This window comes from Solanum lycopersicum, chromosome 7 (assembly GCF_036512215.1).
Source record: "Solanum lycopersicum chromosome 7, SLM_r2.1".
Lineage (NCBI taxonomy): Eukaryota > Viridiplantae > Streptophyta > Magnoliopsida > Solanales > Solanaceae > Solanum > Solanum lycopersicum.
Window position 1 is genome coordinate 68,526,191 of NC_090806.1, and position 12,649 is coordinate 68,538,839.

Sequence of the window (12,649 nt, forward strand, 5' to 3'; positions counted from 1 at the left end):
AATTACTTTTTAGTAAACAACAAAAATATTTAGCAAAATACTACAAGACAAAGTTGGGAAGAAGATAGTGTATGAATACCTTATCATTAACTCGTGAAGTTATTTTAAAAATTCTAGACTTAATTTCATCAAATTCAAGTATAATAAAACCCAATATAATCACCATAGAAATTAACAAATCATTCCAAAAAAAAAAAAAAAAAATCTACATGTACCTGAGATTTAAATAAAAATTATTACTTGTATTACTTTAAACTCAAATAAAAGAAAGTTAAACCACCAGAAATAACTGTTAATTTATAATTGTACTATATATATCACTTTCCCTGGTCAGAGTAAAAAAAGAAATTAAAAAAAAGAAAATAATCACATATTATGTGTGTATAAAAGACAACAAGATCAGTAACAGATAAAAACACCATAGCTAGCCAGACCATGTTCTGTTGCATTTCTCATCTGTAGTCTCTCTGGTGTTTTTTCTCTGCACCAAAAACACCTTTCTTACTGCCTCTTCCCCACCCCACCAACTCACAAAATTTCAACTACTGTTCCATTGAAAATGGCTACTTCTCTTCAGTTTTCTTTAGATCATCATCCTATTCCTCAGGAAAATCATCAAACAATGAACCAGACCTCAACGGGAGGACGTAGAAGGTCGAGTAAAAATGGACAGAAGAAGAAGAAGCAACCACAAAGAGGAATGGGAGTTGAACAACTCGAACGTCTTCGAGTACAAGATCAGATAAAAAACAGTACTATCCATGGCGTTCATCATAATCATCAGTATTACTCTAATAACAATTTCCCTAATTTAACTCCTCTTTCATCATTTACCGGCGGTGGTAGTGCTAGTGCTGATCCTGGAAATTATAGTAATTCTATTTTGAACTCTTCACCAGTACTTCAGTTCCCCAAATTGTGTGCAGTGAGCCCTAATGATTTTTTTATGCAACAAAAAGTTGTGAATACTGGGTTTATTGGATCTAGTAGTACAAATCAGTTGATGATTTCTTCTCATGATCATCATCAGTTTCAATCTCAGATGAATCTCTACGGATTTGCAACTTCTAAGCCCAGTACTGAGAAATCAAAGGAGCTGTATCCAATGCCAAATCTGTTTAGCAGCAACAACTCATGTTTCTCCGATCGCTGCCGATCATGCAACAAAGTATGAGTATATAAAACGCAAATTGTTCTCCTTCCATTTTTTTTAATTTAATTTATAATTTTGGTAATTTATTCACATTTTCCTTCTTCGTTATCATAAGAAGAAACGCATGATCAATGGAGAAGAAATTAGCGTTCATATGGAGGACATGATCAGAGAAAAGGAAGATTCTGGAACAAAGCCTTTGCTTCACTCATACAGTTTACCTAGCCATCAACAAAAGGTAAAACAAAAATAAAATTGCACTAGCTAGCCCTAATGTTATTCAATTGTTCGCTTCGAAAAACTGAAAACTAAGTGATTTGTAGGGCGTAGAGATTGTGGCAATCCATAGAAAGGGAAGTTCATCCGCGTTGTCATCCGATGAAGGAGCAGTAATGATGGAGTATGATTTTTTTCCAGAAAAAATCAGCAGCAAAAGCACTAATACTTACAAAAGTTGTTTCGAGAATGAAGCAACGACGATGAATGCTTATAATTCACCAGAATCTTCTTCATTTGCTGCTGCAGCAGCAGCAACTGGAAATATTATTAATGGTGAAGCTTCTTCTGTTACTACAATATCTTGGGCTGCAGATACTACTACTACTACTACACCTACCAGTTCCATTGATCTTTCACTGAAGCTTTCTTGTTAGTTTTTTTTTCTTTCTACAGAATCATTTGAAAAAGTATATGGTTTAATTTCTCTGAATTTTGTCTTTTCACACTTGTGTGAAAATTTATCTGATGAAAAACCCAAACACTACTTTATTTTTACCATTTTGGTTTATCTGAATTAGCTAGTACTACTTGTTATTACTTCTCCAAAATGGAGCAATACATTTTCTGGGTTTTTATTGTATCTATATCTCTTTCTCTCTACTCTTGGGATTGTGTGTCAGTGAGATGTAGATGCTTCACTATTTTTTTTCTTTCTAGATCTTATATTTATTTAAGAGTTCATGATCAATTGTTTCAAATTATGCGGGACGGATTGAAAACAATAACATAGACTAAAATTAGTTTAGATGTATAATAACGTAAGCTGGTCTAAAGATCACGATTATAATATAGTATAAATAACATATCCAAAACCTATCTTTTCTAGAATCTAAAATCTATAAACTCCTTCCTGTCTCTCTATGTCTTAATCTGTTGCAAGTCCAGTGGAAGCATAATCTACCAAAACCCTAGCAAGCTAGTATTTATTATGGTGGGGTGGGGGTGTAATTAAACAAGGGGGTAGGTAATTAATATTTACAAAAGAGAGAGTTTGTATATTTTCCTTAAAAGGGGTAGCCACTAATTAAACCAAAAGGAATACAATAGAAGAGTATCTCTTTATGGGAGTCAAGCATAATATACTGATCAGACACTAAAAAAACAAAAGAAAAAAAGTGCTTTATGGCAGTCTAGAAGTGAGTATAGATGTAAATTATTTTACTTTTTATTATTCAAAATTATTTTTGATATCACATAAATTGAGACAGACGAAAAAAGATAGGCAAGCTTAATGAGAGTGTAAAAAGTGAGTGTTCAAAAAAGGAATGGGAAAGAGGCAATAATAGGTATTCAGTAAACCGTATATATGTAAATCCATGAAAGTAGTCAGTAGTGTTAGTGTATATATGAGCTTCAACTGGTGGCTCATTGTAGTAGTAGATCGATGTGGCTATTTGCAGCCTGCATGCTAGCTAGCTGCTTTAATTTGTGGCTCTGCTTCAAGTACCCTCATGCATGTAATGAGTGTTAATATGCAGTGAGACTCTCAGTAAAAACTTAGGGCTACTCAAACTTTTTTTTTTGATACTCGCTTCATGTTCGATATTTATATTGGATTTCATAAAATCTTGATAATTCAATTAATTAACTATATGAACTTCAATAAATCTTTACCTAGAGAGGAATAGCGGATTCGTGAACTCCAATAAAAGTAGAAAGGATATGTGCCACCTTTCATCCATTAGCAATAAGTACTAAATATATTTATCAAGGTTAGGAGAGATGAAGGTATATATGTCATTTCCATTAGCAATAAGTACTAAATAACTCTATTCATCAAAGTTAGGACAAATAAAAAGAATCATCTATACTAAATAACTCTACCAAGAAAGAGTACCTTATTTTTTTTTTTGATGTCGATTAAACAACGTAACTTCTTTCGAAAACACGTATTAAATAACTCCATCGACCAAGGATAGGACAAATAATAACTCTATCCCCCAAGGATAGGACAGATGAAAAGAATTACCTTCAAAATTTTTAAATGTTGATCAAACAACTTCTTTCTTTCGAAAACAAGTACTCCCTCCATCCACAATTGTTTGTCGGGGTAAGGTCATGCACTCTTAGTGTAATTTGACTAATATAACCCTACTAACTTTTTCATCGAACAAAATAGAGCAGAGACGTTCGGGTTTTGTTCATTGACCACTAGAGCACACCTTCTTTCGAAAACTAACCTTCCTACCTAGAATCGGAATAATGAAAAAAACGTGGACGGCAGGATTCGAACCTGCGCGGGCAGAGCCCACATGATTTCTAGTCATGCCCGATAACCACTCCGGCACGTCCACCTCATGCTTCTACACAAACCTTTTGTCACTCATCAACAGTTAATCAATTATTCCCCTTCTAGATTCTCTCATATTCCTCCTCCTCCTCCTTCTTCATCATCATCAAATAGAGCAATTCTCGCTGCCATAGCGATAAACAAGCATCAAATCAAACAAACAAAATCAATTCAAAAGAAAAGAAAAGGTCAACTCCCATAAGAATGCAGCAACAACCCCCATCCCCCACCCCCGATTCCGATCTCCCCCGTCTAGCTAACATCAAAATCAAATCATCTTCTCCACGTTTTCCCCCACCCACCACCCCTTCCATCACTGATACACCTACCGCCGGAGCTCAGCGGAGGATCGGAATCGCCGTCGATCTAAGCGACGAGTCTGCTTTCGCCGTTAAGTGGGCTGTCAATCAGTACCTCCGTCCTGGTGACGCTGTTATCCTTGTTCACGTCCGTCCAACTTCCGTACTCTACGGTGCTGATTGGGGATCTGTTGAGTTATCTATTGTTGATACGGAGAATGAGGAGAGTCAGAGGAAGCTTGAGGATGATTTCGATACGTTTACTACTACTAAAGCGTCTGATTTAGCTCAGCCTTTGGTTGATGCTCAGATTCCGTTTAAGATCCATATTGTTAAGGATCATGATATGAGGGAGAGGTTGTGTCTTGAGGTTGAGAGGTTAGGGCTTAGTGCTGTTATTATGGGGAGTCGAGGATTTGGAGCTACTAAGAGGGGGAGTGATGGAAGACTTGGGAGTGTTAGTGATTATTGTGTTAGGCACTGTGTTTGTCCTGTTGTGGTTGTTAGGTATCCCGATGATAAGGATGCTGGAAATGCTGTTGTAGAGCCCGTGGTTTCTGTTGCTTCAGCTGCTGAAGAAGACGAGGAGGAAGCTGAGTACCATGATGCTTCTGAGGATCGAAAAGGTATGCCGATTGTTACTATTTTTCATTTAAGCATTTTTCTTTGATTTGGATTATCAAATGTTGTTCTTTATGCTTATTTCTTCATTATTAAGTATTCTATTATGTTTTTGATGATCTTCATGTATAATAGCAATCAGTTAATGTTGTGCTTCCTTGATAGTTTTCTCCTTTAACAGTTACTCTGCTCCTAAACGAACAATCAGGTTAGAGAGGACTGATTTCTTGTTAATTTTCTGTTTGATATTGGACATTGTACTATAAAGTTAAGTTCAACTATGTAGGAGTAATATTAATTGAGAAGTTGAAAGGAAGTAAGTGGGGATACTGAATTCGAAATTCAGCATTCCTCCTTTCTCCACTCTTAACTGAAAAAAAAGTGAGGTCTTTTTCCTCCCCGACCATTGTTAGTTCCTCCATCCTCATAAAATTTTCTAGTACATTTTCATCCCCATCTTTTAATAGGTTTAATTTATGTTTCTGTTCCTGTTATTTGTCTCGATTGACAAAAATAACCGGTTCTATTTTGGAATGTTGCAGGCTGTTTTTGTTTAAATATATAAGGATGAGCTTAATGCTTTTATGATTCATAGACTTGATTTCCGTAATAATTTGGGGCAAAATGTAATGTGGTCATGATTGTTTTCTCTGTTATTGACATCATACATAGGAATCCTGGGTGCATAAATTACCAGAAATGTGAATAGGAATTATTTTGGGTAGGCAGGTGCTTAGTTCTGAGAGAATAACACGGGTTAAGCCTGTTTTAGAATAACAGTCATGTGAGTTAAATCCTAAAGCTAATTCTCTTCTAGTTTCCAAATGTCGTGTTGTAGTAAATTCGTGTTAAAGTTCAATTTAAGGTTGGACTTATGGGTTGAAAGGTCCAAAAAATACAAAAATGGTTGGAATTATGAGTTATCTTGAATCAACAAATCCATTACCCAAGACAAGATCTCGAATCAACCAATCGTCACATATTTCATGGTTTGTTACCTAACCACGACTTTAGGTTTTCTCTGAAGGGGATTACCATCTTTCAATGAGTGAACTGGTGGTAAATCTGATCCTAGTAATAAAAGAAGAAGAGAAAGGAAAAAAAGAAGAAGAGTGAAGTTGTGATCAATTAAATACCAAGTCCAAAGCCGCCTTTTCAAATTTGTCACCTATCAAGCGACATGTATGCCCTAATTTGGTATTTCCAAGTGTGAGCAAAATCCAAGGTCAGCTTTTTAATGATTTGGCTCTGCTCTAGTCTTCTAGATGCTGTTCTTTTTATCATCCACATGCTTACCATGAAACTGTTAACTTACCTTAAGATTAGTTGGGAAAGAAAAAGTGTACATAAAGAGTGTTTTGGTTCCGGGTGATGAAAGGATAGACAACCCTATGGTGTATATGCTTGTTAAGCCAGAAAGATCTCCTTTAAGCATGGAAAGTGGTGTAGACATTTGAGGCTATTATTATATTATTATTCATCAGATTTAGTTTACTTGCACAGAAACACTGACAATTCTGATTGGAAGAAGGTTTCAGTTCTTTTAAGATGCAGTACTGATTCAGGAAGACGTGGTTTCTTTTGGTTGATTCCCTTTCTGGTTTTAGTCAAGGAGTTAATGAAAATAAGATGAATGGTTTTGCATATCCTTGATGCCAGTGATGAAAACATCTAACTTCATCAGAAAAAAGAAAGAAATGAAATGAATGCAACCAATATCTGTCATATTTACTCACATTTTATGTAATTTCAATTTCTTCAAGTGATGGCAAGTGTGGAAGTTGCACTAGCCCTTTTCCAAGGATACTTGCTTCTTTAACCATTTATGATGCAGTTGCGTCGATTTAAGAAATAAGTTTGTCACATTGAAAGTAATTGCCCATTTACCTTTTTGAAGTCTATTCTTCTAGTAGAGTTGATACAAGAGAGAACAGTTGAAGGATGTTATTCAAATCTCCAAAATTTACATTAATTTCAGAATTATAAGGAATTTGTTTTCCTAGAGGACGTTTTTTCAAAACATTTTGACCAACCAAACAGGGGGAAAACACACCATCAATGAGTATGTGAGATTCCGTTTAGAAATGAAATTGTCGTGCAGATAGTTACAAACTGGCTGAACACATCCTCAGTTGTATTACTTTTTTTCTGTGTTGATCTTCGAGTATCATTAATTAGTTTGTGGAGTCTGCTTTTCAAGATTATTGAGAGGTTTGAATCAACTTTTATAGCTCCTCCTTTCACTTATTCTCATCTCCATTATTTTACGACTCCAATTACTCCCATCTCCTACTGCTTTGCTAAGCTGTTCTTGATTCTTTTTGACAGATTCATAATGAAGGTGGACGAGGTCTTCCCTTGGTTTGCACTTGTATTGACCAGCTTCCTACAAGAACCAGTAGGACCTTTGTGACATCTGGAGTCATTTTATGTATATGAACTGTTGTAGCTCGTCTCTCGCAACATCAACTTATTATGGTTTCTTCTTGATGATTGTATCTACTATGGTTATCATCTTCACAATATTGTCACTTGATTGCCTTTGGATACTTGCTGTGCAATCTAAAACTTTTTTATGACTTCTCTCATTAGTCATTCATTACCAGTCTGGTTATGCATTAGAGAATCGCTGGCTTGTACTGATGGATGTTAGTAGTATTATGCATCAACATATGAAGTTTTAGATTTGTGTTTTGGACGTGTGATTTGAGATCGAAATAAAGGTTTCTACTTTCCCAACAATCATTTAAAATCCTGACCAGCAACATAATTTTTGTAGAAAAATAAAATAAGGGATTTCAAACAAAAGAAGAGTCAGCAGAGACAAAAAGAAAATACTAAATGATTTTTTCAATATGTTCTAGCTTTGGTGCGAATTTGATAGGAGTTGATAAATATATGGTGAAATTAGTCGAAATGTGTGAAAATTAAGATTCATAACAAAATAACGATCAATAATTTGATGTCATGTCAGGGGCCACTACATGACCATTAAAAACGACAAATACAGTACATGTTGAATATGAGAGTGGATATATATTGTTGAAAGAAAAAGAATATAAGCGGTTTCAACTTTCTATCAATGTATATATAATATAATATAACGTATTGTTTTGGATTTTAATATTTACACATGCTTTTCTTTATTCCCTTACTATTACAGAAAACATTATTCCAAATTCAGTCCATTTTTATTAAAGAAAACATTATTTCAAACAAGAAAAACGTTTTAAATAAAAAAACAATAGTCTACAAGTTTGATTTAGTAAAAAAGAAGCAAAATCAGGCTATGATATTTGAAATTCTTTTTAATCTGAATTCTCTTCACAGAAGCTCTTAAATATACCATATCATTTGTGTTACTATCAAAGTTTATTAACAAGGGGAAAATGAAAAAAATTATATATTAAGTTGTTTTCAAATGATCTCCAACTCAGAGGCGGAGCAAGAATATTTACTAAGGAATTTAAAATATGAAGAAATCACTATAGCAGAAAGTCATGCCTAAAGATTCAATATAACTATATATACATAAAAATAATTTTAATTTTATATGAACTGTATAATTTTTTACAATTTTTTTTTGAATAAACCCCTTGCTTCTATGTGACTCCGTAACCGTCTCTAAGGAACATGCTTTCTGAAGCAAACGTGAGAAGATATACTTATTAATAAAATGATGAAGCTTCGGTTATTGGTATCGCATATAATGCATGCGTTGTACTTTAGTGATAGGTACTGCCATTATTCAATATATATTAATTCATATAATGTTTTATCCATATCTTTTATATCATATGACAAAACAGACAAACATAATGAATCTTCTTGGCTTCTTTCCAAAGTTAATTCTTTATATTTTAAATTACCTTGATAAAAATTTCGATTTCACTATTTTTTTCTCAAGGTTAAATTAAAATGTGTTAAAGATTTAATTCAAAATTTTCTAGTAAAGTGGTATATATCGAATTATACTTCTAATATTTTTTTACCTCTAAGAAGAATATATAAGATATTTTGTTCATCTTTTTTTTTTTTCTATTACTAATAGAATATCCTTCACTTCACTGTATAGCGGAAAAACAGAAGCACGAGAGAATACTAACATCAGAAAGTTGAAGTAATGAAATATACTTCACTATTTTACTCATAAGATACCTATAGAAACATTATGAAATCAAAATACTTGATATAATATATAATCATTAATGATCTTCACTCCTTCAAATTAAGGCACATAGGTATACATGGAGTATAATTTATTTGGCATAATCTCTTATGATATTAATAGATAATTAAGTTAAATTAAACTAGGGTTGGAAATCATAAGCCCCAATTCAAATCATCCATGCATGTATTACTAACATCTATCCAAAGCAAATAAAACGAAGAAGAAATGAAATGTTTTCGTACCTTCTGATCGATCGAAACAACATATAACAAATCATTTCATTTCTTTTTTTATTAGTATTGAAATATCCTTCACTAGAACAACGAAATATGATGAGAAACATTATGAAATCGATATACATGTAATGTGATAGTTAATTATATCACTCCTTCAAATAATCAATATACATGGAGAATTAGGAATAAGATATCATCTCCTCATGATATTAATTAGTACTAGTTACATACATAACATAGAAATTAATTAAATTAGGGTTGGGAATCATAAGCCCCAAATTAATCATCCATCCCAAAATAAAATAATTTAAAAAGAATCGAGATGTTTTTACACCTTCTAATCGACCTAGACAACATATAACAAACCCTTTCATCTATTCCCCATTAATAAGGCATATCCTTCATTATTTTACTGAACAAACGTACAAAAGATGAAACATTATGAAGTTGGAAATGCCTGATATTGTAGTTTGATAATTAATAATCATCACTCCTTCAAATCAACACACACAAATAGATATACATGGAGAATTATTTATTTGGCATAAGATCTTCATCATCATCATCATATCTCTCATGATATTAATACAAGTTACATCAATAAAACACACAAATTAAGGAATTAATAAAAAACCTAGTTAGGGTTGGAAATGAATAAGCCCCACATCATCCATGTATTGCTTAGATCCATCCATTAAACCAGGACTCAATCTAAACATGAGAATACAAAATTCCATTTGATTAAGTGCTCCATCACCATCCAAATCTCCTTCAGCCAACATGTAAATCAACTCATCATCTCTTAAATCATTTAAACCAAGATTCATAGTGTTTCTCTTCAAACTTTCATATGTTATTAGCCCTATACTCACATCCATAAGTAAACAAAATCCATTGCAAAGCTCCCTCATGAATCCTTCCGCGCCTAATCTCTCCATCATTGAAGGGAAATGATCTTCAAATCCATAAGGATCTTCCATTTTTCGCGATCACTAAAGAGATGTTGTGTGTGTGTATGTGTTGTGTGTATGTGTTGTTTGTGTGTGTGTATATATATATATATATATGTATGTGTGTGTATATATAGTGAAGGAAATAAATGTGTGGATGTTGTTAAGTTGTTGGCTTGTAAGATTCTATCCTTCCTGGAAGTTGCATGAGGAATCATTTGAAAGAACAGTACACTTTGTAAAAGAGGAATTGGTTTTTAGTGAGATTTACATGAAAACCTCTCACACACTACTCTTTCTAGATTTTTTTAAAGATTTGAATGAAAACGATGGGTTGTACGAACCTCAGAGTAATGATAAAGTTATCTCCGTCCATGTGAGCTATATAGCTAGGTCACATGTTCCAGTTGTGAAAATACAGTCACTAATGTTTGCATTAGGTTGACTGTCTACCCCACATCCGATTCCTTAGGGCTTGGGGTGCAATTCTTCCCTGAACTCTGCTTATACGAGATGCTTTGTCCAACGGACTAACGTAAATGATAACGATGTGTACGTGTGTTTTTACTGTACATGCATGTGTATTGAGATAACATTTCTATAATTGCTTCTACTAACTAGGGCAAATTCTGCCCATTTCCATACACAATGAATATTATTGCTAAATTTGAATCAATAATTAATTGTGTACCTTTGCTAGCTAGTGTAATTTGTTCTTTTCACTTAAAAAAACAACATAAATTATCGATGGACAACGTACTTACACCTTCATTAAGTGCAACTAATAAATCATATATAAAACAGTAACAAATAATACATTTTAAAAAATATTGGGAGGGGGTGAGGGATAAGGGATTAATCCATCTAATTTAAATATGTGTCTTTTAAGATTTTAATACATGCTTAAAAAAATCATTTAATAACATTAATCATTGATTATTTGAACAAATTATCCTTTATATTTCCCTAAATTACGTGGCTTGTTTGATTCTTTTATTGAAGCAATAAGAAATTAGGATTAGTATAGTTTTATTTTTTTCTTGATTTTTGACACTTTTTTTTTTGGTTTGGAGGGAGTAACTCGTCTTGTAATGTATATTCTGTTAATTATGTTGGAACAAAAAACAAATTTAAGAAAAAAAATCAGTAACAAGATTGATGAAACTAATGTTTCACAGAATTTGAAATTAACAGGGTGACTCGACAGTGTTAAGAAAAAGACATGTGCCTTAGGCCTCCAAATTTAAGGGATCTCATTTTTTATAATAATAAACTTTAACTTATTATTTTTAACAAATATTGAATATTGTTTGTAGAATACTATATCTCATGAAAAATAATTTAAAATAAGAATGGTTATATAAATTGAAAACTAGAAAAATCAATTATATAAAAGTTATTAACAATTTAAATTTAAAGTCCCATTTAATTTTTATTTTAGGTCACTAATATACTTGAGCGGCTCTTGAAAATTAATATAAATGAGACAAAGAAAAACAAGAAATAAATAGAAATTAAAAGAAACGTGGAAATAATTAGTTAAGAACAAAAAGTTGTTGCTGCAAACCCTCTCACATGTAGATTTAGAATTTTATATACCTACATTACAAAATTCAGTAATTTTGATCTATATTTATTTTTAAAAATTCACTTTAATATATATAAATAATATATTCAAACTTAATTATACATTAATTTAAAATTCATAAATTCAATATAATTAAAAAATTATTAAATTTATATCAACATCGAAAAAAAATCGATTAAGACATAATAAAATTAAAGATATAATTTTTTTAATAATAACTATTCGAACCATATTATTGACAATATGACACCATTGGTCCACCATGAAAAAGTGACCATTTATGTTTTCTATAATATACTCTAAAATAACACTTATCATATAATTTAAAATTCATCTCTTATAACATTTCTTTTTCGATAGAGCTAAAATTAAAAATACGGAAATGGAAGGAAACGTACGTACTAAATTATTTCCCTCAGTACGTTGAGTCACAATCTATCTTTCTCTGTGTTTTGGCCAAACTCATTTCATCCGTTCTTTGTTTTAATTTATGTCACATTATTTAATTTATTATAAAAATTTAATGAAATAAAATAAATTTTCGAAATCTATAGTGTTAAACATGTAATAATATGGGTGGTTCATAAATCATAACTATGTTAATTTTTTAAATATAAAATTACTTTCTTTTTAGCCTATTTTTTCATACTTGTGTTGTTAATTAATTTACTAAAATTATAGCGATAAAATAATTATGGCTCAGCTGCCTTCGCGTATTACATATAAGGGGGACCATTCTTATAACACTCTCATAAAAATGATCGAATTAATATTGATAATTATTTTTTTAGATTGACAAGATTATTAGTGCATCATGTGACACTTTTCTGGTTTTTACTTGCAATTACCCTATGTTTAATCCTATTTACTGTTAGAAAATAAACTAAGATAAAATGGTCACATGTCAACATGCATGATATCGCTATAGGCAAAGGTTCTGATCGTCATTCATATCAAAAAGAACTTCTATGTGATTGGTTAATCAAGGCCCATTAGTGTATGCTCTTTAACAACTTATAAGGTTTTAGATGAAATGATCACACGCTTCAATATGATATCAGA

The 12,649-nt window shown here is 32.1% G+C and overlaps 3 protein-coding genes and 1 non-coding gene across 5 annotated transcripts; 2 read left to right on the forward strand and 2 right to left on the reverse strand.

The window, feature by feature from the left end:
- Positions 1 to 2,016, forward strand: SPL (SPOROCYTELESS/NOOZLE-like protein). Of its 2 annotated transcripts, none has more exons than XM_026031811.2 (3): positions 1 to 1,168; positions 1,272 to 1,391; positions 1,477 to 2,016. In XM_026031811.2, the coding sequence occupies exons 1-3, from the start codon at positions 560 to 562 to the stop codon at positions 1,804 to 1,806; spliced, it is 1,059 nt and encodes a 352-aa protein (XP_025887596.2). In that variant the 5' UTR covers positions 1 to 559; the 3' UTR covers positions 1,807 to 2,016.
- Positions 2,017 to 3,623: 1,607 nt separating this feature from the next.
- Positions 3,624 to 7,218, forward strand: LOC101265561 (universal stress protein PHOS34). The gene is made up of 2 exons (XM_004244130.5): positions 3,624 to 4,647; positions 6,971 to 7,218. Exons 1-2 carry the CDS (start codon positions 3,927 to 3,929, stop codon positions 6,976 to 6,978), a joined length of 729 nt encoding a protein of 242 aa, XP_004244178.1. The 5' UTR covers positions 3,624 to 3,926; the 3' UTR covers positions 6,979 to 7,218.
- On the reverse strand, positions 3,645 to 3,726 carry TRNAS-AGA (transfer RNA serine (anticodon AGA)). Its single transcript has one exon. It is a non-coding gene; the product is annotated as a tRNA-Ser (tRNA).
- A 2,469-nt stretch (positions 7,219 to 9,687) lies between the features above and the next one.
- LOC101265256 (calcium-binding protein PBP1) lies at positions 9,688 to 10,029 on the reverse strand. The gene has a single exon (XM_004244129.2). It carries the CDS (start codon positions 10,027 to 10,029, stop codon positions 9,688 to 9,690), a length of 342 nt encoding a protein of 113 aa, XP_004244177.1.
- Positions 10,030 to 12,649: the final 2,620 nt, after the last annotated feature.